The sequence below is a fragment of the Ylistrum balloti genome, unplaced genomic scaffold, assembly GCF_031769215.1.
Source record: "Ylistrum balloti isolate Yb309-2 unplaced genomic scaffold, AGI_CSIRO_Ybal_v1 Utg369944, whole genome shotgun sequence".
Taxonomy (NCBI): Eukaryota; Metazoa; Mollusca; class Bivalvia; order Pectinida; family Pectinidae; genus Ylistrum; species Ylistrum balloti.
This window is the reverse complement of record NW_026782050.1, coordinates 338,546-365,302: the sequence shown is the minus strand read 5'-3', so window position 1 is coordinate 365,302 and position 26,757 is coordinate 338,546. Positions and strand designations below refer to the sequence as shown.

The 26,757-nt window shown below is 35.2% G+C and overlaps 2 protein-coding genes across 2 annotated transcripts; one reads left to right on the top strand and one right to left on the bottom strand.

The window, feature by feature from the left end:
• Window positions 1–4: 4 nt before the first annotated feature.
• LOC132547269 (zinc finger SWIM domain-containing protein 8-like) lies at window positions 5–19,375 on the bottom strand. The gene is made up of 22 exons (XM_060211032.1): window positions 19,198–19,375; window positions 14,483–14,642; window positions 13,831–13,925; window positions 12,716–12,891; window positions 11,794–11,901; window positions 11,281–11,362; window positions 10,790–10,910; window positions 10,188–10,383; window positions 8,865–9,947; window positions 8,110–8,251; window positions 7,836–8,011; window positions 7,454–7,640; window positions 6,876–6,989; window positions 6,457–6,581; window positions 5,905–6,221; window positions 5,467–5,567; window positions 4,991–5,180; window positions 4,735–4,827; window positions 4,269–4,552; window positions 2,506–3,756; window positions 1,094–1,274; window positions 5–483 (listed from the first exon to the last, which is right to left on the bottom strand). Exons 1-22 carry the CDS (start codon window positions 19,373–19,375, stop codon window positions 267–269), a joined length of 5,577 nt encoding a protein of 1,858 aa, XP_060067015.1. The 3' UTR covers window positions 5–266.
• Window positions 19,376–20,988: 1,613 nt separating this feature from the next.
• Window positions 20,989–26,241, top strand: LOC132547277 (small ribosomal subunit protein uS11). The gene is made up of 4 exons (XM_060211041.1): window positions 20,989–21,135; window positions 23,324–23,485; window positions 24,814–24,890; window positions 26,126–26,241. Exons 1-4 carry the CDS (start codon window positions 20,990–20,992, stop codon window positions 26,191–26,193), a joined length of 453 nt encoding a protein of 150 aa, XP_060067024.1. The 5' UTR covers window position 20,989; the 3' UTR covers window positions 26,194–26,241.
• Window positions 26,242–26,757: the final 516 nt, after the last annotated feature.

Genomic DNA, 26,757 nt, shown 5'->3' with positions numbered 1-26,757 from the left:
GAGATAGAATACCAACACAATGAAAATATTCAAACAAATATGATAACTCATCTGTTGTTTTGTGTAATAAACTCAAGTTTCATTAAAATATAACATTATAACATTATGTTTTCTAGTAAATTCTTGTAAAATCCTGAATTAAAGGATGACTTATTTTTCCACAAAAATATAAACATCTTCATACACAACAGTATTTTTGCTTTTTTTTTTATAGAGAAATAGATATCTTGATATTGTTGTTATCAATGGTCTATATAAAATTGACATCAAACATTGCCAGTAGCCAGCCCATTCACTATCCTAGCCCAGAGATCCTTTCGGCATGACTTGGTCCTGCGTAGACTTTGTAGAAACTCTTGAAATTGAACCATACCACCTGGCGTGAGACAAAAGGCATTTCTGGCACTGCAGATGGTATTTATGAAGTCATCATACTCAGAAGGATTGATATGGTGTATACGCTGGTGAGCACATTGGATGAACCTGAAAATGATAACAAAGACACTTATACACTAATCCCTTGAAAACAACTTGATAACTTAATAATGCATTCTTCCATTTCATTTGAACGTTGAATTATATATACAAGTACTTCTGTTTTCTAACAACTTGCAGGTGACAGTGATAAAACCTCTTCTTTCATGAATGAAATCTCACTGATTGAAAATGTGACATATCAAATCACATTTACCGGTACTTAAAAGTACAGCTCCACAGAACTTTAAACAATATATCCCTATATCCTAATTGTTTCATTAATGTATGCACAAATTTCAAGTCAATTTGAAAGTTTTTGCAAATTATTCAAAACAATGCAAGTTTTTTAAGGTTAATATAAAATCTTCTTAATGTCAATATGCCTGTATATAAACATCATAATTCTTATGACTTAATGGTGCTCTAAATCGTTTAAGGTTAAAATACCTTTACCTGTACTCAACTAGAAGGATTTTAAAGATTTATCAATAATTAACCATTTGGCTAGTTGAGAAAAAAAAACAACAAAAAAAAAACAACGAAGAATCAGTTTTACATGTCTATGCTAACATGAATTGTAATAATATTGTAGATGGCCAAGTTTTCCAATACTTACATTTGAAGACATTTTTGAACCAGGGGATTGAGTATATTATTTGATCTAAGATGACTTTGTGGAATAGACGGATTGTTCCTGGTCAACATGTGAGCACCATCAACGTAGATGTCGTACAAAACAAAAGGACTGACTACAGCATTCACTGCACTGGCACAAAATTGTTGGAGATAACTTGTACCTATAATACAGAAACAACATAGTTACCATCAAGAATGAGTAGTTGTAATTCAGCTGTCATCAAAAGATATCATATTTTGAAAAAGTTTAAGGTTTTTGGCTTTAATCAATAACATTAGAGATTTTGCTAATTTTGTGACATAAATACTTTTGGTAATTCTAAAGAGAATTTCGATCACAAACTGAAATCCCGAGTCACTCAGGTTTTTGAATATACACTCCATTTTATTCCATTATGGCTCATTAACATAAATAAAACTAGAAAATGTCTGTAAGACATGAATGCCCCCGCCCCCATGTGAAATAATAGTGAAAGGTCCGAAAGAGATGATTTTGTTAATTTGTATGCAACTATGTACAACTTAAGTTTCATACTTAAATTGACAAGTTGATTTAACGTACATGAATTTGGAATTTTGTTCTCTGGAAAAAGGAGGGAGTATATTAGTTCCTTATGCCTTAAAACCCTCAAGTACCAAATTATGTAGAAATAAGATGATGTTCCTCTTTTTTGAGTTATCTCCCCCTGGTGGCCATCTTTTTTTAGAATGCCGAGAAATTCAACACTGCATGAGGTCTTTCCATACTTGATATTTGTATGAAGTTTCATGAAAATTGCCTTCCGAATGAAGTTGTTAGATGGTATATACTGATTTGGGACGGGACGGGACGGACATGGGCAACGCTATATGCCCCCAGCCATAAATGGTGGGGGCATAATAAAGTTAATTCTATCATTAAATCACAGATTACAGACGAAAGGGATCAGATATCTGAGGGATCTGGATGCCCACCAATGCAAACCATACTGGTTGGTTATTTGCTATTGACTTATGATTTTTTAATATTCATATAAAAAGCTTAGCTAGATATGGATTTACAAATGTTATTAGAATGTAGATGTATAATGTACTTGATTAATTCAACATTAGTATTTTAGAACAAGTTAGTGAGAGAGATCATTTTTCATCTGATTATTAGAAAAATAATGTTATACGCTAAGTCTGTAAGGAAATTTTTGAAAAGCATTATTCACACATCAAATTTAAAGACTGCTACTAGTGGCAATTTTCATTAAATTTGTTTTGTAGGTAACTTGAGAAAGATCTACAATAACCAGTATTGTTTATTGATGGATAGATGAATAACTAACAAAAGCTAATTTGAAAAGCAAACCATATACTGTCGGTGGAGTGAAAAAACGCGTTTCTTCCACACAAAAATTTACCTACCTAACCTAACAGCAATCTTAAGGAGCCATTTCACATCCTCTCCGTAGGGTGGGTTGCGGGAATACTTTGCCTGTGGTCGGTCATCATGCACACGTCTTGCTAATGTTTCAAGAGCTAACATGCCAACACGGAAGGCAGCCATTAGATAGTTCAACTGCACCTGATTGGTGGTTGTCTGGTGACCATTATGCTGTCCCTGGATGGTAGCAGACTGGGGCGGACTAGGAGACTGAGAGGAGCCATCAGACACCACCTCAATTGGATGTGAAGGCTGCACAGATCCTGCTGATGAAGTGGGGATCTGCTGGACACTGGGAGGATGACACTGTGGATGACTAGGAAACACTTGTACAGCAGGGGTCAGGGCCCGGAATGGTGGAGCTGCACTGGCAGGATAGATATTGGCAGGAGTTGGTAATCCTTGCATGTTGTTAAAGTGAGGCTGATTTTGATATGTAAATGCAGGTACAAAATGATGAAGGTTATGATTCTGCATGGGGATTGGCTGATGTGTTGTGTACTGATGTCCAAATGGCTGTATCTGCTGAACATATCCATAATGTTGAACATACGCCTGGTGGTGATGAGGTAGCTGAGGATGATGAGGGTTAGCTTGAGGAATGGCATATGACAGCACAACAGGCTGAGTAGGAATCTGGCTGTTGACAGCACGTGGCATCATCTGTGGTGTATTTGTCAGTGTTACTTGATTACATGAATGTGGAGGAGTGGAGCTGAATGGAATGACTGAGAGAGAGGATGGACTCCTCCTATCAGTTGGAAGTGGAGCCCCTGCCACGCTGGCAGCTGTCACCACTGCTGTTGGGACACCAGTGTCATTGGATTCTGTTGTTGAATGACTTTGTTGTGTAGTCTCTAAAGATTGATGATTATGACTAGACTTTGCCGCCTCCTCTGATAACTCATTCCACTGCTTGGCAACGTCAAATAGAACTTCAGGGTACACACCCCCTCCCTTGGCTGCACTTTCTACAGCCAAACACGCCCTCTGTAACATCTCCCTGCTCTGCTCTTTACACTGGATCAAGGCCCTTTGCACCTCAGAAGGATTAAGTGCCTGTGCATTGGGCAAGCATGACAGGGCCAGTTCTGCAGCTGCGCGAATCATGTTGGGGTCACGACCTCTGGAAGCTCTATCAGCCAAAGATGCTACTTCAGCTGGTGTGAGGTGACCCTCCCATGTATCTATCAGCATATTGATTGCTGCACTTCCAATCTCCATTGCTTGTCCTGCAAAACCAATAAATATAATGTTAAAATAAACAAGCATGGTTAATTCTTGTAACATGATTCAATTTTGATATTACCAACAATGTTTTTATAGAATATATCAATTATTACTAAAACAAAACTGTTATCTATTCTTTTTAGGAGTTTTAGCTGTGATGATCTATATAAATTCTTCTCGGTGAATTTAATTAAATGATTGCTTAATGTGGAGTGAGAATGCATACTTACCATAGAGAAATATGTTAAGTACGTGTACTAGCATGCACCCTAATCTGTAAATCATAGCTTCATCTGTAGTAAACTGATGCATATCTAATAATTGTATAGATTTTTTCTTTTTTTATCTGCCTAAATATTGTTTTGCAGAAACAGGGATACCCTCTTCATAGATAAGTGCTAAAACACTGGGCTTACTATTCTGACAAAAACCAAATATTAAAACACCTTGAACAAAACAAGTGTATTATTTGCTGATAACCAACAATAATTGTTTACAATAGATTGTTGTGTACCTGTAATCCAGGACACATGGGATGAGTAGGTTCGAGACAGCCAGTTGGGAGAAACACAATTGTTAAGCCCTAAGGCATAAAGGCCAATCTGGAAGGCGCAGAGATGAAGGTTTCTATGAGGTCCTGTGTGGGTGTTGGTACTGCTGGGCTGTGTGAACAGGGAAGTGGAACTATTGCCACCAGCCTTAGTCAACACGGTTTTTGACAACTCAAACATAAAGTGGGCTGAGGCTTCACTTGGCTGGTTGGGTACTGTGGGCATGATACGGGCCTTTCCTTTGTACCTGAGAATGAAACATATCATTACTCATAACTTTGAATACCAACAAATTCATTTCTACAATGAGAGATATAAGATAACATAACCTTGTCTACATCTTCTTACCACTAATCAATAAAAAGTAGATGACATAAAGCATTTGTTGAGCCAATATTGTGTGTTGTCTGAAAATAGAAAGTCACTCACCTTGGATTCTTTACATTAGCCATTCCTGGAGTAAGAACTCGAGATTCCATTAACTGGGATGGCATTAATCTGGCACCCATAGGACTGGGAGGACTGAAACAGGAAGTGGTCAAAACATTCATATCTAATGGAAATCATTTTGTCAAAGTGTCATACACAAAATTTTATCTTCAAATTATCATCCTATGTTACCCTACATTTCTTCATTTTAGTTTCTTAAACTTTACCAAAAATAGCATGCATTGAATGTCCTCACCTTTCATTTTCTCTGAGTTTGTTTCTGGCATCCTTGTCCCCTGAGCTACTGGAACCTATAGAATCACTGCTGTCCCCTGAACTGCCACAGTCACTGCCTGGTCCTTGGTGTTTCCATGTCCTCCTTACCATGGTTGGGGAATTGTCACTTGATGTTGTTTCTGGGGCACTGCTGTCAATGCTGGCCATGCCTAACACAAGCAATATCACAGCAGTCTTTCAATAGGCTGTTTCCTTATTAACAAAGTTATTCTAGATTTTTTTTTTTCTTTTTTCTCCATAATACTGTATTTTCCTGATTATAAGCTGTCAATGTATCAATGTACACCTGACCAGACCCTTGATTGGTTTATAGCTACTGAGTTACTTTAAAGAAGTTTCACCATAGTAAATGAAAATATTTGTTTAATTCAAATTTGACTCACATGCAACCCCAAAAAGATACATAGTGGTAAAGAAGAAATTATTTTTCTTTACCTTGGGAAGGCTTTTTCTTCATGCTCATACATCTCAATTTGGCTTCCAGAGCTTTGAGTTCTTCTTCTTCCTCTACTGCTGAACTGTCTGTATCTTTGCCACTAATAAAATATATCCCCAATTGATTGCATTAAGTGACCATCTTTATTATTTTGTTTTTGTACTTTGAGGTCTGTTTTAACGATTTATGCATGTTACACATTCATAGAAGTAACATAGATCTTTTTTCAGTTATTTTTTTTGCTTATTAGCCGACTACAGAGAGAAATGTATTTAAAAAAGTCTAATAATCTAAAACTTTGACTGTAAAAATGAAAGACTTTTCTGAAATTTTTCCAGTTTCTGTCCACATAGTCTAAGACTTCGTCCAATTTCTGTCCACATATAAATTTCAATTCTGATTTAAAAGAAACAGAAAAAGAATGGGTTCAATCATACCTGTTATACCTCAGAGGGTATGTGAGCTTTGGCCTAGCACCAGTTGTAGACGTAACAATGGTGTTAGATACTGTCCTGGCTGCAGCTACTTGACTGCTGCCCCCCTCCGCACTTTGTTGAAGAGCTTGACCTACCGAGGAACAATTGTTTTGCGAGGTGGAGGCTTGTGGCACAGACTGGCTAGTGGAAGGGCTGGTATGCATGGCCTGGATAGATGTTGTTGCCTGACCAGAAGGTGATTTACTGCCTAGGTAATTAACAAGACTTGGAGCTTTGTACAATTGGTGTACTTCCTTATCCAGCAGTTTATCCATGATCTGAAAAGATATATTTCATACATTTGTATAACACTTGTGAAAATAAATTAACATGCCATATAACTCGGGCTTTTTTTGCCAGTCTAATTTTCACTATTTTCATCATAAGACAACATTGGGAATATTGAACTAGTGGATTTGAATATAGCAAAGTAAACCCATTATATGGTATGACCTTCAATGATGTCAGCATGTGCAGCATTATAGAAGCATTATGCAGAAGTGACCTTTGTACCTTGCTTAATTTCACTTGGTCATCTTTGTAATGGACCAACATTGTAATTGCCAATTCCCCTCTCTGACGTCTTGTACTCTCACATAGTAGTGGGTGATCGGCCTCCGATACATTGGCTTTCATACCTGAAATAGAAACGAGCTATGAATCCACAGCAATTTTGATACCATGTAATGCTCATCATCAGTTCTAGGAGGGGGAATGCTGCTTCATTCTTGATTTTAGAGCTATATTTATCACATTTAATATCGAGAGGGTGTTTCCTGAACAATACATATTGCCGATTGGAATATTAGGGATGGAATATGATAATTGAGATAGCATTTGAACATAACTGGGTGTTTGATTAATATGTTGATTTAATTTCTAAGCAAACATTTTTACCATGATACCTATGTAACAGATGATAAAACATTTACCCAGTGCTGCAACAGCTCCTTCAAAACCAAGCTTCTCATCTCCAGGGGACCTGGCTATACTGATCTGTACTGACCTACTGGGAGGCCTGCTGTTAGTACTACCCAATGGGAACACTGAAATACATATAGTTACATAGGCTTAGTATTGTACAATTTTTGTTGTATCATAGTTTTCATTCCTACGATGGGCATGTGACATTATAAGCTTCACTTTCCCAGCTGCAAAATCCACAGGTCTGGATGGTGGAAGGTATAATATGATCTATAGTAATTTTGAGTGGTTGATATTGATGTAGGAATAGGCATGTCGCATATAGTGTTTTAGTATTTTCATAAAAATACCTGTTGTACTAACAAACTTGTTGTACTTGCCAAAATCTCGTTGAACAGAAGTTGGTGATATATATTATAAAAACATCAACATTTCCAATTTCCCTGACGTTGTAACATTTACCTATCTTTTTTTGCTTTAAATAAGCCATAATGAATATCTTATCATATTCCTGACAGGTTTCCAGTTGAGATTTTGAAAGTATTCGTCAACATAGCTTTTTATGTTATCTTTATAAACTACTTACTAGGCAGACAGAGGGAATCAAATATGAAGCTAGCTAAAGTGAGAGGCAAGAGGGCATCACCACGAGATTTTATGGTTCTATCTCTCAGCTGTTCTGCCTTGTCTCTCAGAACATTCACTTCTGCTGGACCTAAGGGTATCTTCTTCAACAGGTTTAGTAACTCTGTTTCTTGATATGCTAATTTTACCTGAAACAATATGTGATAAATATGTAATACAGATAAAATAAAAGCACTTCATGATGTTATGTTGATTAGTGTTTCAATACATTCTTAACCGTTCACTGTATGGCTGAACTAATTACAGACCTTTACTTTTATCCTTCAACATATAGCTATACAATAACTAAAAAACAAATTCCACATCTACACAGTATTACCCACCTCCAATGCTTTACAGGATGCTGGTGGCCTTGGGAGTTCCAGTCCAAACATCCCCACTTTGAAGGCAAGGTGGAAACATTCATGCTCTTCTGCTAACACACTGGACAGGAAGGCGGCCTTTGACAGAGTGGAACTGGCCATCAGACTGATGTTGGTCAGGGCTTTCTTCTTCTTACCTGTAGTGAATAAGCATAACCCACATTAAGTAAGCATGAATGTTAATTATGCAAGATCAGTAGAAAAGTATGTGTGACAGTCTCTTGAAAACACTTACCTTTGATACTTGGGAGATTGGCTGTCTCTGCAAGCAGATCACAAGGATTTGCCAGCATTTCCTCGGCAAGTCTCTGGGCTAAACGACAGGCTTCTTTAGTGTGACCATGGGCATGAAGGGCTTCTGCTCTTGCAAACAGGATCTAGGAAATGCCCAAAGTTATTTGAATAAAACATGTGCATCAAAAAACCACTGAAATGTTTCTACAGAATGGTTGGTAATATTCCCGGTGGACTTCCCGATGTTTGTAGCCATTCAAGGTATTTAACACCCAGCAAACATTTCTATAGTGAATCAAAGCTCAGTAAATAAATGTTATGTATATATAGATATCAATGGAAAGCCAACTTGGACTACTGTGAAAATTACACTTGTAAAATCACACTACTACACAGTATATATAGTGCCATTCCGCATATTTTTTATAAATATAAAGCTTTTGATTATATAGAGTACCTATGGAAGAATATTTGTACATTCCTACAGATATATACCTGTAACATTGCTCAAATATATAACTTAACTACTGCGTATATAATCTTAGCAAATTTTCCCCACTTGAGCACGGAATAGAATTCTTTGGTAACTTGTTTTCATTGAAATTATTGACACATTATTTAACCTGGTACAAAATGTATCTGATTAACTGTTAATTAAGATGAATTAGGGTGTCAGATCAATGCACTTGTACATTGTTGCTTTAACAGTAATTATTAATGATAATTCATGCAGTACATGTTCAGAAAACATCTTACATCTTGCATTTGATCCATATTTTTCACTCCAGCAAAGAAATTAGGTTCGTCTGTTTTGTCCTTCTTATGCTTGTCAGCATCAGCTGTTTTGTTTTTTGCACAGAAATACACCTGGTATTCATCCCCAGACTGTTGGGACTCTGAAGAGTGTTCAGCCCTTGCAGATCCAGAAGCTTGAGTGTCTGAGGCAGCCATAACAAATGCAGCATTATCCTGAGCATTGTCACAAGCATGGAATACATCTCCTGACTTGTCTGTTGAAAATACTGAGAAATTAGAGGCACCATCGGATCTATTTCCCATGCCAAAACCATTAGCGAGGGACGAATGACCTGGAAAACCCTCTTGATCATCAATAGAATTGCTTCTAGAATTTACTTCTTTCATTTCTGATCCAGAGTCAGAATCTCTGTATAAAGAACTACTTCTTTCAGGCTCACAGAAACCCTCTGAACCTGAACTTATGGCACCATCATTAGTATTGGAACCTCTGGGACTAGAATGACCATGTCTTCTACTGTTGTAGTTTGCTAAGTCCTGAGCATTTTGATGTTGCTCTTGTAACATATTTTGTGCTTGAGCAAGTGTAGTTGTATTGTCTGTGCTAATAATACTTTCTGAACATACTGTGACAGGCTGAATCCTTGATGGTTTTTTATCGCTGTCATGTGACTTGTTAAATCTGTATTTGAAACAAGAACCATCCTTTTCTGAGTAAGTCACACCAGGAATTGGATAGTCATCCCATGCTAAACTACATGCCTCTATACCGGGCTTGAATCCAATAAAGTTTTCGATCTCATTTTTCTTCAGCCCATTGCCTGTATTATTGATACTGACTCCTCTTGCCTTCCTTACTTTCTCCACAGTAGACAGATGCCACTCCTTGAACTTAACACTGAGGTCATTACGTTGTACAGGAGATAGCTTGGGATTGAGAGCAGCTAATCTCCAAAGTGTCACTATTTCCTCACACAGACTAGCAGCAGCATGCTGTGTAATGTTAGCTCCTCCACTTCCATTACCCCGACACATGTTGTTGTTGTTGGCAGTTGTCTTTGTCGTGAACCACCATATCAGAATCTACAAGCAAAGATATATAGACAGCATATCTTAACAATGCTTTCCATTCAGTACATCATTTCTCACCCTCTGATTTATTCTATATCAACTGAATGTTATTTAATTATGTCTATACATACTCAATATCACTTGATTAAATCTTATACATAATGAAAATTATCTTAAATTTATTACATACTGCAAACTGTACCAAATGAAAAAGAGACCTTTTTGTTTAAAATAACAGAAACATTATTTCACCTGTTCACACTGCAACACCTCATCTGTGATGATTTCCAACAGTGGAATGGCATTGCTATCATTCCTTCTGAACATTTCTCTGACAATTGATAGCAGATTCCACATGCCTTCTGGCTCTCTTCCCCTTAGTGGTCTGAGTAAACTTTGCCACTCAGCTGCAGCTGGTGGGGCAGTGGCTGACAGATAATTAACATCACTGTAAAACAAATGACGATAGTATTATCAAAGACTTGAAAAATTATTATGGCGAGGAACCTCATGAAAAATGTTTGATGAAAATAAACTACACACAAAATACATTTCAGAGAGCCATGAGCTCCTCTTCAAAAAAAGAAGAATCAGTGTGATAAATCCTCGGAAGTATTGAGGAGACTGAAAACTGAGCGAGAAAATCCAAAGATAGGTTAGAATTCTAAGTAGAATGCATTGTTAGAAATCTTTCAAATATCCTAGATTGAAAACATCGCTTTAGAATGCCCAGCTACAAACTTTAGTTATAATTCCAACTGTTCTTTTCCTTTCTTTTTTTTTGTCAAAAGTGTAAGAGATCTCTGGATATTTGAATCCTGTCAAAATATGACTGGAATTAAGTAACTTCTTACCTGAAAACTATAGGAGATGGGACACAGAATTTTACGAGTGTTTTCTTGATATTTTCATGTAGAGTGTTCTCATCCAAACACCAAGACGTCTGTTCATTGGCAGATGGTCCTGCAGTAGGGTCTGAAACAAAAAAATAAAGCAAAAATTAAAAGTTGAAAAACATTTCTTACAACATCTCATTGACATGTCTTGTTTCCCTAAATTGTTGAATTTTTATTTCGTTACACATTTTTTCTCATTAGATGACAGGTTATAATGCATATGAAGGTCACATATTTCAGTAACCAACATGCTTGAAATGCTTTATCAAGTAACTGATCTAGGTGTACTGAACAGCTGGAAGCATAGCATTTGTTGGTGTAAAACAGCACCAAATTAAAACACTGTTCATTCATACAGTTTATGAATGTTTCATACACACAAAAACTTGTTTAACAAATATTATCTTCAGTTTTTAAGTCAATAAATGAGATTGTAATAAATATTTTACCTGGAGCACCACAGACGGTGTTGATGGCAGTTTCCTGAGATGATAACAGTTCATCCAGTAATCTCTGGGCAGTTGGTAATATCTAAAGGTAATCAAGTATATGAAAGTATTCTTAATTAATCTTAGAGCAAAGAATATTTATTCATGGTTTATTTCCAAACCAGTCAAGAGGGTGTTAGAAACTTTGGAGTCTTAATACTTTGTAAACACATAATATTTCAGAATACCAAACCATCATAGTTGGCAATACATTGTGAGAAGTCACATTAATATCAATCATAAAGCAACAAACAAATGTATAAGCTTTTCAAAGACAAAACGCTAATTAACTTCATATTAAGTGCAATAATCAAAATTCTAGTTTATTTCCACACAGTTGTTACTTAGTATTTTGACCCATATTTTTAATTAATATAAAGTAAATGGTAGTAAATAGTAAAAGTAATACTTTCCCACTTATTCAGTTATGGTTATATAAGTCTTTTGATATATCAACTGAAAGAAGAAAAATACCTGTTGTGGCAATTCACTGATGAGATATTGAGCAAATTTCTGTAGCTGGTCTCTGTGCAGCCTTGACAATGATTCAGACACTGGTGCCCTTAGACACACAGCATTACACTAAAATGATAAGAGGAATCAAATATTTAACTCAGGGACCAGATATCTTAAAAGCTCACATGATCTTTTCAATGTTTTGGACCAGATTTATAAAAGCTCATAGTTCCTTTCTGAGGTAAGTCAACATATTTAAAAAGATAAAAAATATCATAAATTATTTTATAAGACATATCTACTCCAACTGGATCTTGGTCCCCTCCTTTTAGCCACAATATGTAAATTTCTTGTTGTTATTAGCATATTTTGTTTCATTGGTCCTAACCAGGTCATCTTTTCAAGACCAAGTCTCCAGATATTGAAATAACCTCAGAGACAAAGTGTTGCAAGCATTGTATAAAATCAGGTAGTAGATAAGGATCTTGATCATTTTTGTTATTTAATCAAGAGAAATGGTCTCAATGTCTGCATGAATTTGCTGTCTGGCAAACATATATGCAGTTTAAAGATAGGGATCAAGGCAATCAGTGACTAAGCCATTATACTGTTTCAGGACCTGAGGCTGACATAAGTCACATGGGTGTCTTCATTTCATGATACTGACTAAGTATATTTATACAGTTAGCAACACATGTACCACAGATCTTCAATTTCAAAATGTAAAGCTCAACTAACAATTTCTGTATTTGATCTTAACTCACCATTGTTGTTTTCAAATACATGTATATGATGTTTGATGTTCTTAGCCCATGGATTTTATCAATTTTCCCCATACCTTGTATTTTTATTCTGGGAATCATATTTTGAAAAAGGTTGTCTGTATCATTAAAACATTAAACTTTATTTTTTCTTTGATATAAATAATTTGGCTGTGTACCTGATGAATTCTATATAGACAGAGTGCAACTACATGGGAACACCAGGATGCTGCACTATTACAAGTACAGGTGCAGGAAGATATGCGGCGTCTGTCAAACACAACAGCTACATTGAAGTTACCCTTTGCCTGTACGATACCCTGTGGTGGGATGACAGTTGCACTCAGATGGAAACCTAAAATACAAAATGAACAAAATATTACAACATTATGAAAAGTAAAAGATAGGTCTAATATTGTGAGTTTCTGATGGTATATATCTGTGTCATCAACAGTTAGTTGTGCATTTAATCTCACAGTGAAATTTGAGAGCATAAACAAGACTGGAACAACCAACTCCCCCATCCTTGTCTCATTCACTTATATCTGGTGTATGGACATAGCAACACTGTTTAACAGACAAAACAAGACTGGAACAACCAACTCCCCCATCCTTGTCTCATTCACTTATATCTGGTGTATGGACATAGCAACACTGTTTAACAGACAAAACAAGACAGGAACAACCAACTCCCCCATTCTTGTCTCATTCACTTATATCTGGTGTATGGACATAGCAACACTGTTTAACAGACAAAACAAGACTGGAACAACCAACTCCCCCATCCTTGTCTCATTCACTTATATCTGGTGTATGGACATAGCAACACTGTTTAACAGACAATTTACACTTTCCTAGCAAATAAAGAAGGTAGTCTGGACTTTGAATGATTATCTACTCAACAGTGCACACAAGGTTTTATGCATCTATCAGAGGACCTTTGAATGTTACCTTGGTTACAGTCCTATCATTATGGCAAACAATAAAAGGTCATCATAATGGAAATTCTGTAGTGATGAAAATGATTCAGGATTCAACGGGACCAGACAAGGATGTAGCACACACACCCAACCCCACTACTATAAAACAGGGGGGAATAATTTTTGTTTCTTTTGAAAACTACACTAAAATTTTCTAATGAATTGCCTTCAGTGGTAATTTAGTTTAATCAGTTTGAGTTAAAAAAAAATATTGTAAATCACATAAATTTCCATTTTTTTTAAAGACTTGACTAGGGTAAACAACAAATATTAAGGCTCAAGACCACTTTTTTAAACACTGACTGAATTCTTACCTATCTGTAGTGCATCTTTGACTGCTTTAAACTTATAGAGGTGTTCTCCTTTCTGGAACTCATCTGCACTGCCATTAGCTAGACACGAGTACAACCTAAAATGAAAGCATTTTTACTTACAAACATCAAAAATCGCAAAAACTGTTGTTTACTGTAAATGTGTCGTTTTGTGTTAAGTTAAAAAAAGAAAGGAAAACAAGAACAATACCAAAATGGATGATTCATTAAAATATATTTATCAAAACAGTCAATGCTGTCAAAAAATTTACCTCCTAAAATAACATATTGACTGGAAAATAGAATACATATTTCTACTGTTCATCACAGAAAGAAATATGTGATTTTTCAAAAAAATCATTAAATATGAATTTATGAAATAAATAGCAAGAGAAATTGGTCAAATTATACAATGTGCAAAAATACACTCCAAATAGTTTATGCAATACTCTGATGATGCAATAATGAATCAGGTCTATCTATATAATTCTCAAAAATAAAAATGGTTTTATTCTTTTGAATGTTTTGAATGCAGCACTATTTTTCTTTTAAATATGGATGCCCAACATGTATAAACAATAAATTGTGGGCCACTTTTATCATTGCATGAACAAAGACAATAGAATTAATTATGAGGAAGACCAGATGAATTTACCTTATATCCTCTTCATTCTCTGGGAAACTCCAAAACGCTATCCTGAGTTGTAGCTGTTCTGGGATTGGCTGAGGGAACATCTCCACCTCCTCAAATGGTATGTTACATGCCACAGCCATGGCTGCCAACTCCACCAGTGGCTTAACTGGTCCATCAGATTCTGATTTCATGCAATAAAAGATGGGTATATTACCTATTAAATGGTGGTTGAGGATGTTTGTTTTTATTAACATACTGACTTGACAGTTACACCAATGATGCATTTAAAAGTTTGAGGTTGACTTTTAACAATGATACAAAGATGTGACTACCTACATGTAATAGAATGCCTATGTATTTCCATATCATCAAGTTGAAAAGGTATGTGCTTTTGAGAAGGCACACAACTGATCCTGGATATTCTATCTGAGAATGACTTGGGTAGAATATCCATCCTACGAACCTGCGTACGGCTGACCATTTCTCTCCAAATTCTTAACCAAATATTTAGTAAAAGCAATGTTGACCATGTAAATCAGGATTTTTTTGCTTCATCGTAGCAAAATATTGGTGAATCTGAAGGGAAATTTTCAGAAACTAATAACAAATTTTGAGAATTTCATTTAAATATAAAATAATTTCAATTGGCAACGGACCCAAAGAATTCTGAAGATAAAAGAAATGTAAATGCAATGATGAATATAGCACAGTTTCTAGGTCAAGTATATATATAAACTAAATCTGTGTTTGAAAAAAAGGGATGCTATACTGAAGATATATCTTAAATCAAAAGAATATCACAATCTCTCCCAACAAGCTTTATTTGTGTTGAAAACAAGTTTGATGGGCTAATGGTTGTGATGTCATACTGTGTGTAAAGTTGTCAATTCAATGTAACATTTTAGTATAAAAGATCACTTAGTACATCAATGTGGGAGTGTTTTCCCACCTGTGAGTCCTACATGGACTGTATGTATCCTAAAACAGGCAGAGGTTGGAGAAAAAGAAGTCACAATTCAACAGTGATATTCTTAAATGTCCAAAAAGAGAGGTAATGGTACAGAGTTTGTAACCAATTCTTTCATGAAATATCATAGCATTAGATCCACTGCCCTTGGACAGTTCAGGTTTTGTTGATGTTTTAGTACATTATCTTTATGATTCAAAACCACTGCAACACGTTTGAAATAACGGAAATCTTTTTATCAACAAACCTAAATGATCACTGGTCACATATAATGTACCTTTCAGTCGTTTAACATTTTCCTATCTGTATGTAGGATAGATAATGTTTAATTGCAGTTTCCTTTTTTCAAGGGCCCTAACAGTTTATACAGTGTAACGAAGTATGGGCTTGATAACTGGTGTGTGATGATAACAGCTAGTTTCTCACAAGTACAATGTATACTGTCTCTCGAAAACCTACACTTGCCACTGAACTACAACAAATTCTTTAAGTCACAAACACCATAACTGATACAAAATGTGAAATATGCAAAATCTATCAAATCATGCCTTGTAAGAGTGGTGAAATTTCTCTTTTTAGCAATTATCTTACTAAAACATCATAATGTAAAAAAATATTTGGTCAAAAAGCATCACAATCTAATAAAATTTTGATGTTCAAATGAACTGTATGAACAGAGTTCATTTGAACATCAAATTTAAATAAGGTTAAAAATCATTGTGATTTTCATGTGATTTTCGGACTCACCTTTTTGAGTCCTATACTATGTTTTTCCAGTGGACTTTACCCATATTTTAAAAAAGAAATTCTCTTAGTAATGGAACTCGTCGAAAGTGTGAAAATTGTTTTGAATTTGCCTGAAATTATCCTACAATAAAATACAGTAGAATTCCCCAAAAACATAGGGAGGGAAAACATGTTCTTCCACCACATTCCAAAGAAAGGATTGACAGTTACACAATTCCTGGATATGTCAAAAAATATTATCAATCATATGAAGTATGATTCAATAAATAAACTTTTTGTCTCCAAATATCCCTGTTTATGGAGTTAATGAAATCAATGAATCAATTGCCAATGTTTTCAAAATTACATTTTATAATCATGACCTAACAAATTTTGATATATAATTCTTCAAAGAACTATTTATATTTCTTCCATGTTAATCAAGACTGATTAAGCCATATAGAACTATCTTTTTTTTCGTAATAGCTATATGGTCATTATCTTGTTTTCTTTCCTTTGAGGATCAGAGATTCATAATCTATCTATACAGTGTACACAATCATGTACAATAACCAGTCAGGTGATATGGGGCGGAAAGGTCACTGTCCCAAACAACCTTATCATACGGTTGACCTCAAGATATATCTGATGAATATCACAAACACTAAAGAAACTTGTAGAAAATGTATTAGTTGTAATGTTCTAAATGTACACAAATTGCTAAAATTAATGTTACGTGTCATGAAGTGGTATCCCTCAGAAATCTTTATTAATCAAGGGTAAAAATATCTGATTATCTAGCATCATACATAAAAAAAAATCTGCATACTTGTTTGCCTGAGGCTTTGTATACTAGAAAGAGAAAATAATGTCAGATGATGAGCTACATTGACCCCCAGGGTTTTCATGTACATCATGTACCTCACACTGACTCACCATCTCTGCTACTGTCTTTGTCCATATCAAGATACTGTTACTCATGAATATGTCCTATCTTCTAATCTTGTTGGGTTCAACTTTCCAAGTTAAATAAGTTTTTTTTTAATGTTTTAACGTTTGAATGGAAAAAGCTGTTGGAGTTACAGTGTACTCTCTGCTTTGAGGAATAAAGAATAATGATAATGTGTGATTTTTGTTGGTGTTGGATGTTCATTAGATTTGGAGAGGTGTTTCTTGTTGTCTGATTATTATTACACAATTAAAATGTTGGGACTATAAGATCAAGGAACTTAAAATAATTAAAACTACTGTTTATATAAACATGTATGTATCAATTTCTGTTTATCATTCACTGATAATCTAATATGAATTAATCAACTGATATACACAACAATTCTGACATCAGAACACAGTAGAGTGGAACAGTTATCATAATTTTATCTCAAAACTCACCAGTATTTAATTTTCCCAACCACTGGTCCCTATTATAAACTAACAGCTTAGTCACAAAATTGACAGGATTCCATGCATGCAGTTACATAGCATAGGTGGTCAAATTTTACCCAAGATTTTATTAAATGCAATCAGAATATTGAGGTTAAGACAGATCTCTGTACATTGCATTGATTGCTCAAACAATATATTACATTAATAGAATACATATGTATGTCATTTTTCTAATATTTACACTATTTATACAGTTATGAGGCATAGAAGCTATCAAAAAGTGTGCTTGTAAAACATGAAAACTCAGAAAATTTAATGTGCCATATGCCATTTCAACAAAATTAGTCAGCAATAGTAAACAGTTCATCATAAAGGAGAGAATTTTGATGAATGTCTTATCATTTGCAATAAGGCATGATTATTTGAGTTATTGTAATGCAATTCACTTATTTTCTTCTATGATTTTTCGGTGAAGCATATTATTGATAAAACATTTTCTTTAAACATTTAACTTATTACACATACTGGAATACGGTATCCCTTGGATTCACACTTAGTGTAAGTGCAGATTGTGTTCATTTCTTAGCCTTTTTTCTCTCTCACCACTTCACAAATGCATGTGTCACAAATAGATGATGTGCTTAATATTTTATAACACTATTAATACCACAATAATATTTTGAAATAAATGTATTTCTTAAAGGATGGGAAAAGATACCATTGCATTTGTCATTGATGATGTACATATCATATTGATTTCCATATACTGATATTGTCACCTGTATGTTTATAAGTCTAAGGACAATTGTCTACTTTTACATTAAATTTCAGAGAAAAAAAGTTTTGCCATTATATACATGTATATATAGTAATCAACATAATCAGAAAGGAGTACACATATGTTACCAATAAATAAATTTGTATAGAAGGGTGCCCCTGTGCTTTAACAGTAGAGAGACCATTACTGGTTTCAAGAAATTGGGTCATTTCACCAGGCCAATAACAACAAGTGAGAAATGGCTAGTACATATGTAAAAATTATTCAAAGACACTTCAATTGTATGTCTTTCAGAGCCTTATTAAATAATCAGTATGCTTAGACAAGTTTGATGATTTTTCATCCACCTCTTAAAATAAAAAAAAATCACAATGATATTCCACAGTTCCTTGATAAATCCTCAATTTTCTACATCAACTTGAAATTTTGAGATGAACTATCAACTGGTTCAACAGGTAAAATGAATGCAGTTATCTTAAGAGTAACAAGGGTGTTAAATGCATATCTATGAAGATCATTGGACATCAAGGTGATTTTTTAAAATTTGTAATTGCTGATTATATGTTCGGTTTATTACAATATGTCATGTGCACCAGAAGCAAATCTTTAAAGTGATGCACATAAGGAATAGATTTTAAGATGTTATGGTCAAAAGCATTGAACCTGTGTATCTACATTGTATTGCCGATGCATCGTGCATTCTGTAATAAATATTATATGCAAATTACTAATGCAGGTTATTTCTAGACGGCATACATTACTGTGCTGTACTCGATACATATGTAATTTTTAAAAGAAGTCCGTTTGATAGCTGTTGCAGGTTTCAGAAAACAAAGGCCATTGTGGGAATAATCTCTTTACAATTTCCGGCCAACTCACCCTGGTTTTTAACAATCGTCGAAGCTTGACCTCCATTTTGTCTTTTCCATCCTCTCCAATTGTTACAAAGACTTTCTGGCTCGCTTATCCACGAACACAATGAGTCTTCTTCAAATCGATCGCTGTCTTCGAAAGAATACCTATCTCCCTCATTATCCCAGTCAAAAAGGAGATCCATAATAATAGGACTTCTCAGGAAAATGACACCCAAGCACAGGTCTGAACTGAACCCTGGCTTCTGCTCGGTGTCGACTGCTCCGAGACCAGTGCCCGGAGTTAGACACCGATTAGTCAATCGATGCAATCATATTGTTAATAAATACTTGAATAAACCCCTACAAATACCTACATTGTTGTAAAAGTGCCCATTTGCCTCTATTTTAGACTGAAACGTGGAAAAATAGGGTGCCAAGTCACCCCTTTTTGGAGTGTTCAGTCTACACAACAATAACAAATTACTCGGGAGTGATCGTGTATTTCCGTAATAATCCGTAGTCAATAGTCTCGAGATTTCACGATGAAATCTCACCGGAAGCCTTTTACATCTCGCTCACTTGAGGTTAGAATCGAAAACTCGAACTGAGAAATAAATCGTGCAACATCGTACTTTAAATTAATGTATCATGGTTAATTTGTTGATGCCTTTTGCAAAAGTTTCCATAGCAAATCCACATATATTAATTTTATTAGAATCAAATTTGTTTTTAGTGGTTTAAATGAGTTTTAACTGACACTGTCGTCCATGTGAAAGATGTTTACAAATAGATATTTACAAAACTAAGAACTTAATTTTACCGTTACCTCGGTATTTCAACGGGTATTAAGCAGTTAATATCTTTGTGGTTGGTAAAATTCTCTAGAAGACCTTTTTTTTTTATAAATTATGGAGACTTAGAGGAAGTCAATGTTGAAAAGTCGTGTGACGACGATCTCGGTATCGTAATGCTATTGATGCTCGGAGTCACTTGTCATTTCACATGTCCATGCACTCTCAACAATAATTACAATTGTCCGTTTGATAGTAAAATCGATCCCTTCTGCGTTAGGTCTATTTATTTTGTATACTAAATTAGCAATTGTAGCATATTCTTCAAGAACCTGGAGAAACCATATCTATTAATTCTTTAGGCTACCCCTCTGATCAGATCAGCATGACGTGGATCGAGTGTGTTCTGAAACTGAGGAAAAGTTATAAAATCAACATTGTATGATTGTTTCGTTGATATTTTTTATTTCTTTACGTCAGTCTAGCATTATGTACAAAGGTTTATGTTGGCCAGGACATGGTCATATTTGTTTAGTCCAATGAACTTGCCAACCTGTATACACACTGACTTGCACGTGCACTAAATGAAGTAATTTCATTAGGGCAATCTCGTATGATATCGTTGTCCGACTGTTTCTGACTTTCTACTGTCAATTTGATTTTTTATAGTCAATAGTCGAATTTCTCCAATTATCAAAATGTAAAATCTTAACACCTGCAATTGTATGTTTTAAAAAGTATTTTTACTCATTTTTCACAACCATTTCACTCTCAACATTTTTGTATTGGAAGTCACTATACAGAATCTATCTAGTCTTGTTTTAGAAACCTACCAAAATGCAGTCACAAGATTGATAGCAATGATAGGCTTACAAGGAGAAATCTAGATATGATCTTGTAGAGGTTTCCAAATAGTGTTATATGCCAGGCAACTAAAATACAGAGCTGTTGTGTTATTTGAATTATTATTTCCAAATTACAAAAAAAATGTCACATAACATATACTGATTTATCTTTCATTTTAGAATGGCTCCACGAAAGGGGAAGGTGCAAAAGGAGGAGCAAGTGGTACTTGGACCACAGGTCAAGGAGGGTGAAAATGTGTTTGGTGTAGCACATATCTTTGCCAGTTTCAATGACACATTTGTACATGTCACAGATTTGTCTGGAAAGTAAGTGAAAAATCTAGGAATTTCAAATACTGAATCTTTTTAATGCACTGACTTTGAAAATAATGTGCCAGAATATCACTAAAAAATTTATACTGAAATTTAATGCATTGTATCGATGTTGGTATGCTTCATACTCCAATGGAAATTGATGATGCGAAGGCAACACTAGTGAGTAGACATTGTAACATTAGATATAACTGGTATATTATCTGCCATAAATTTGCACCCACCCCTACTCTCATCCCTTTACTGTGTGGGTGTTTGAATTTCCATATAAGCATGCTTATGTAACCAGCAGAAAAAAACATCAGAGTCTCTGCTTCAGTCTTTCTGTCCAATTCTAATTTATTTTAGATGCAGATGAAAGGCATTTGTCTGCAATATATTAAAAACATAACATTCAATAGAAACACACATTTAACAAATTAAGATGAAATAGAGAGTGATTGATTAACATTTTGACCAGGATCATACAATTGACTACATGCTCATCATTTCACACATACAATTACATTAATGGTTCACATCTCTCATATGATAACACATTTGTGAAGAGTTACACTGAGAAACAGTGGGAATTAACATAACCCATGTCAACTGGATCATTATGGGGGTGACCATTATCCTATTTTTTTTGTGGAGACATTTGTCCTTTCTTGAGAAACATTGTACTGAAGATGAACACGCGTCTGCTGAAGATAGTAAAAAATAATGCATGTCTAAAAATCAACAATTTTACAAAGTTGTACCTTCAATATACTAATTCCAGCCTCTGGTATCTGAAATTGAAAACCTGACCAAAATCCAGATACTGGAGATGGTTTGCAAAACATTTGTTGAAATGGTGGGGAATGTTTGATGACTTGAATCCTTTATTGAATATAACGTTGTTATAAGAAAATGATGCAAAACAGCAGTTAGAAGGCTTCATATTATCTTCTGCTGAGACTCGGTACAGTATTTTCAAGGACTTATTTTTATAATTGTCAAGTTGTCCTGCTTAACATTGACACATTCAGCACCAATTTAGTAAAACAACTTTAAAAACCTTTCATTTGAAAGTGGAAAGTCCAACCATATCTCATCATTTTGGCAATCTTTGCATCTGCATATTACACGTGACCTGAGGAAACTGAATTACGTATATATCAACTTTGCATGTGATATGGTACATAGGAATTGATAGAGAAAGAAATGGAAGAGAGTTACTTTTTTTGACAGTTCTCGTTTACACATAATTCTCTGGTTTCAATCAAATTGAATCCATATCTGTGTACCTGGTTACTTGTGACTGCCATGATTATTTACCCTACACTTTTGTAAGGGAACCCATGAACAAATTTAGTTCATATTCACACCATAGCATCACTCCCATCAATGTCGACACTTGGTTAGATTTTGATAGTCAAGGGTAAAGGTCGAAGATTACCCTTGACCACTTTTGAAATAAAACGAAGCTAAATAAGATTTTGATCATTGGACAAGCTTGGAGGTCAGAGGTTTAATATAAAAACCTCATGTTAGATATTTTATGACCCCTTTGATATATTTAACCTGTGATAGATTCAAATCAGAAAAAAAGTGGGGAAGGGAGGTATTACGAAGTGATTATCTCCTTAGTTTATTTGCTCACCTGGTCCAAAACTCTGACTCGTGTAGAAATGGGTGGATTAAGTCCAAATTTGATCTGAAGCATCCTGGAGTGAGTTGGGAAATCAATTTTGTATAATCGATGGGCCTTGGAGGCCTCTTTGGGCATGAGGAGCAGGTACAAATGTTGAAATGTTGCAAATTCTTTAAAATCCTTATGTTTTTGAAAGAATGCTTGGATTCTGTTATTATTTGGTCCAAGGTATCATTGAGTGAAGAGGAACCAGTTTCTTATAAACAGTGGAAAACCAAACAAATACTTCAATCCCTCTTCTGTAAGAATGATTGGATTATTTCTGAGTTTCTTAAGCTTTCTTGGGTAAGGTGTATAAATTTTATATTTTATAGGTGGGCGGGTTTGGGTCCAATATGGGAGTAACCACTGGTAGGTATAAATATAGATAATATAAAAGAAGCAGGAGAGCTACACTAAACAAGTTTCAGATATCAAACTGCACACACAATCTCGTTAGTGGTTTTATAATTGGAGATAAGAATTTCAAGGTTTCATTGTATTAAAGGAATTTATATGTTACAGGGAAACCATTGCCCGTGTAACTGGAGGAATGAAGGTCAAGGCTGACAGAGATGAGGCTTCACCATATGCTGCTATGTTGGCAGCCCAGGATGTTGCTGAGAGATGCAAGACTCTTGGAATTAATGCGCTCCACATAAAGCTGAGAGCCACTGGTGGTAACAGGTGAAATTCATTTAATTTTGAAATACCTGGCACTCAATGTTTGTTTATATAATGCTTCACAGTATGGAAATTTACTTGCACTATGAAAAGCTTTGTATGGTACATATGACACAGGACCTTTCACTATAATGTTACTTTTATTTCATTTATTAATCACTAACTTGTGAAACCAGGGGACTATATATCTTTCCTAAATGTTCATCCTTTGGTATGTTTGTCTGTATGAACATATTACCAAAGTTTGTCAGCACTCTATTGGCATCATTCCCTTCAGTATTTTGATTGAAGAATAATCATAATATCTCTGTGGCCATATTTGTATTTTAGCCAACCATCATCAGGTGATGGGCTGTTCAAATGGCCCTACCACTGTGGTCTGTCCATCCATCTGTAAACATTTTTTGCTATCGCTATTTCATGAGATGACCTGGATGGATCTTGCCAAATTTTCTATGACTGTTCATCTTTGTCTGTAGTTGTGCTCACTGATTAATAAAAAACCGAAAACAAAACAAAATGGCCAACAGGTGGCCATCTTTGAATATGAGGTCGCAGGATTGTTATCTATATAAGAAGTAATAGTTGGACCTTTCTTCCATTTCAAATGTAGGTTCCCCAAGGTCCTTATTTGTGCTCATCAGATTTTGGGTCTGAACAGAAAAAACATAATGGCCGACAGGTGGCCATCTTGATTTTCACATTTGAGGGTTTGTTATCACTATTTCTTGAGAAATAAAGCAAAGATCTTTCTCAAAATTCATGTATAGGTTCCTCTTGGTCCCTAGTTGTATCTGTTTTAGTTTTTGACTAGTCAGAAAAAAATGGCTGACAGGCAGCCTCTTGTGTCTGTGTGATTTTGAAACTGATCAAAAGAAAAATAAAATGGCTTCAAGGCAATCATTTTGGATTTGGCATGTAAAGATTATCATCATTATTTCTGCAAAGGAATGTTCAGATTTCTTACCATTAAGAGCAAAATAGAGAAGAGAACAGAAAAGAAGGGATAAGATCTAGCTTTCAAAGAGCAAATAAAGATCACACAATGGTGGGAGCCAAGATCCCTCTGTCAAGATTTATCTTGCTATTTTCATTTATTTTGTTAAGTGCTTTATGAGCAAACAAGAGGAAAGAAAATTAAGATCCAACATTTAAAGAACAAATAAAGACCATGCAATGGTGAACACCAAGATCCTTCTGGGATCTTTGGTGAACCTACCTTCTATGAATTTGGAATAGTCTTTTCTCCATCTCCAGCATCGGAAAATATTTAGTTCAGAAAAGGTGCAAGCGCTAGAACACTCTCTAAATTTTATTTTCTTTCATTACAGAACTAAGACTCCTGGACCAGGTGCACAGTCAGCTCTGAGAGCCTTGGCTCGATCGGGAATGAAGATTGGTAGAATTGGTAAAATCTAGTTTATTTTATTTACAATATGGATGACATTTTCTAATTCCTTTATATACATATTTGGAAAAATATAAAATTGTGGAAGTCTCATCAAAGTCTTTCATTGCGGCAAAATTGATCTTCTAACTTCCAAGTATTGATTTCATATCGTAATATGATACCTTAGTTTTAAGTTTCTGAGGCTCCGCCGCATCTTAATTTCGGTGCAGCATTGGCCGTTTTTATTGGAAAATGTGATAAAATCAAAAAGAAATCTGCCGCATAAATATCAGCTTTACCTGGATACAGCGGATTTCTCCGGCATGTACTGTCACTGGAATGTGCCATTTTTGAAATTTAGTTTCCGAACAGCATTTCCGCCCATACCAAAATGGCGGTGCTATCAGTACAAATAAGTGTAGGGACAAAGATTATACTCCCACTGAGCATTGTCTCTGGATTCAGTGAGTCTTTCACCGTTTCCGAGCTGTACCTAGCTATTCAGCACGGGAAGTTAGACATCGAATGGGAATTACCACAGCAATATATGAAAACTACAACATGTCGGCTATGGTTGGCAAAAACTATTGATTTTGACAATGTTGCTTGAGGGAGACCTTGATATCCCCATCATTTTAGAATATAAAATGCATACCTGCCTCATTGTTTCAGAAACAAATAAAAAAAATGCCTTCCTCATTGATTTTTCAAAAAAATGGCTTGAGAAACTAAGAATTAATTTTATTTGGGCCTTGATGGTGCCAGTGATTTCAAGATTGTGTCAGTTCAGAGTTTTAGCCTAATCCATTCCTATAGCTCTTCTAGACATAGACCGGTACATGAGAATTCAACTATGTCTTGTAATTAAGTTATTGCATCACGACTGAAAGTTGTAGAGGGTGTAGGAATGTTATGTATGCTAAAACATGTTGATTTAATGTCACATGGCCTCAAACTTGGTTGGCACCCTAGCTGCATCATTCCTTGTGGAATTATTATCAAGCTTCACTAACACCCTTAAGACTTGGACCTGTTAATATATGTAGTTAAAGATTCAAAGCCACATTTACTTGCTATTTATAGAAAATACTTTTTAGTGCTCTAATGGTTTAAATCCTTACAGGAATTCAATTGCATTTAGGTACTGTGTTGTGCATCAGTCAAGATTGATAAATGAGGGAAATTTCAGTGTTTGCCTTTGTCTATATATGTTATTTGTCAAGTTTTGTAAATTATATCTTTGTGTTTTGCAGAGGATGTGACCCCAATTCCATCAGACAGCACCAGAAGGAAGGGAGGACGTCGTGGTCGCCGTTTGTAAATTACCTAATTCCGACATGTACAAAACATTAAAGAAAACTGACAAGGATACTGTCTTTGGCTGGTAATTTAAACCAACACTGTTGTTCACATGGTTAGGTAATATGTTATAACACAAAAATATCCTCACATTAACAACATCCTTATTGTGGAGGCTGTGTGATGCTTTGTCAAGTGATAGAGGCTGTCACCTCTCTCACTGTAAAAAATGAATGAAAGCAAAACCAATCTTTCCCGGGTCCTTAAGTCAGTGTCCTCATTGTCCATGTCAACAAGGATGCAAATTAGATCTAGAAATTACCTGAGGGTGCTCTCGTGAAGCAGTTGAAACAGTTGGAGCAGTTGAAGTTGCAAGAAAAATGCCATGTACATATCGGGACCGAGGCTGGAACGTAGAATATTTGGCATGTGCAATTTTAGGGATCCAGCTGTACATTTCAGAAGCTAACTTGTTGAATATCATCAGTTTTCAGAATTTCAACATAAAAATTAGGGTTGGGAGCGAAGCACGAGTGAAATGGATGGGATCTAAATTTAAGTTAATGGATTAATTCGGAAACTGCAT

Coding starts and splice junctions, on each gene's coding strand:
- LOC132547277 (XM_060211041.1), top strand. CDS start 20,990: ATGGCTCCACGAAAGGGGAAGGTGCAAAAGGAGGAGCAAGTGGTACTT. Junction 21,136..23,323: donor GTCACAGATTTGTCTGGAAA/GTAAGTGAAAAA, acceptor TATATGTTACAG/GGAAACCATTGCCCGTGTAA. Junction 23,486..24,813: donor AGAGCCACTGGTGGTAACAG/GTGAAATTCATT, acceptor CTTTCATTACAG/AACTAAGACTCCTGGACCAG.
- LOC132547269 (XM_060211032.1), bottom strand. CDS start 19,375: ATGGATCTCCTTTTTGACTGGGATAATGAGGGAGATAGGTATTCTTTC. Junction 10,384..10,789: donor CCATCTCCTATAGTTTTCAG/GTAAGAAGTTAC, acceptor TTTGTTTTACAG/TGATGTTAATTATCTGTCAG. Junction 5,568..5,904: donor TACCCTCTGAGGTATAACAG/GTATGATTGAAC, acceptor ATATTTTATTAG/TGGCAAAGATACAGACAGTT.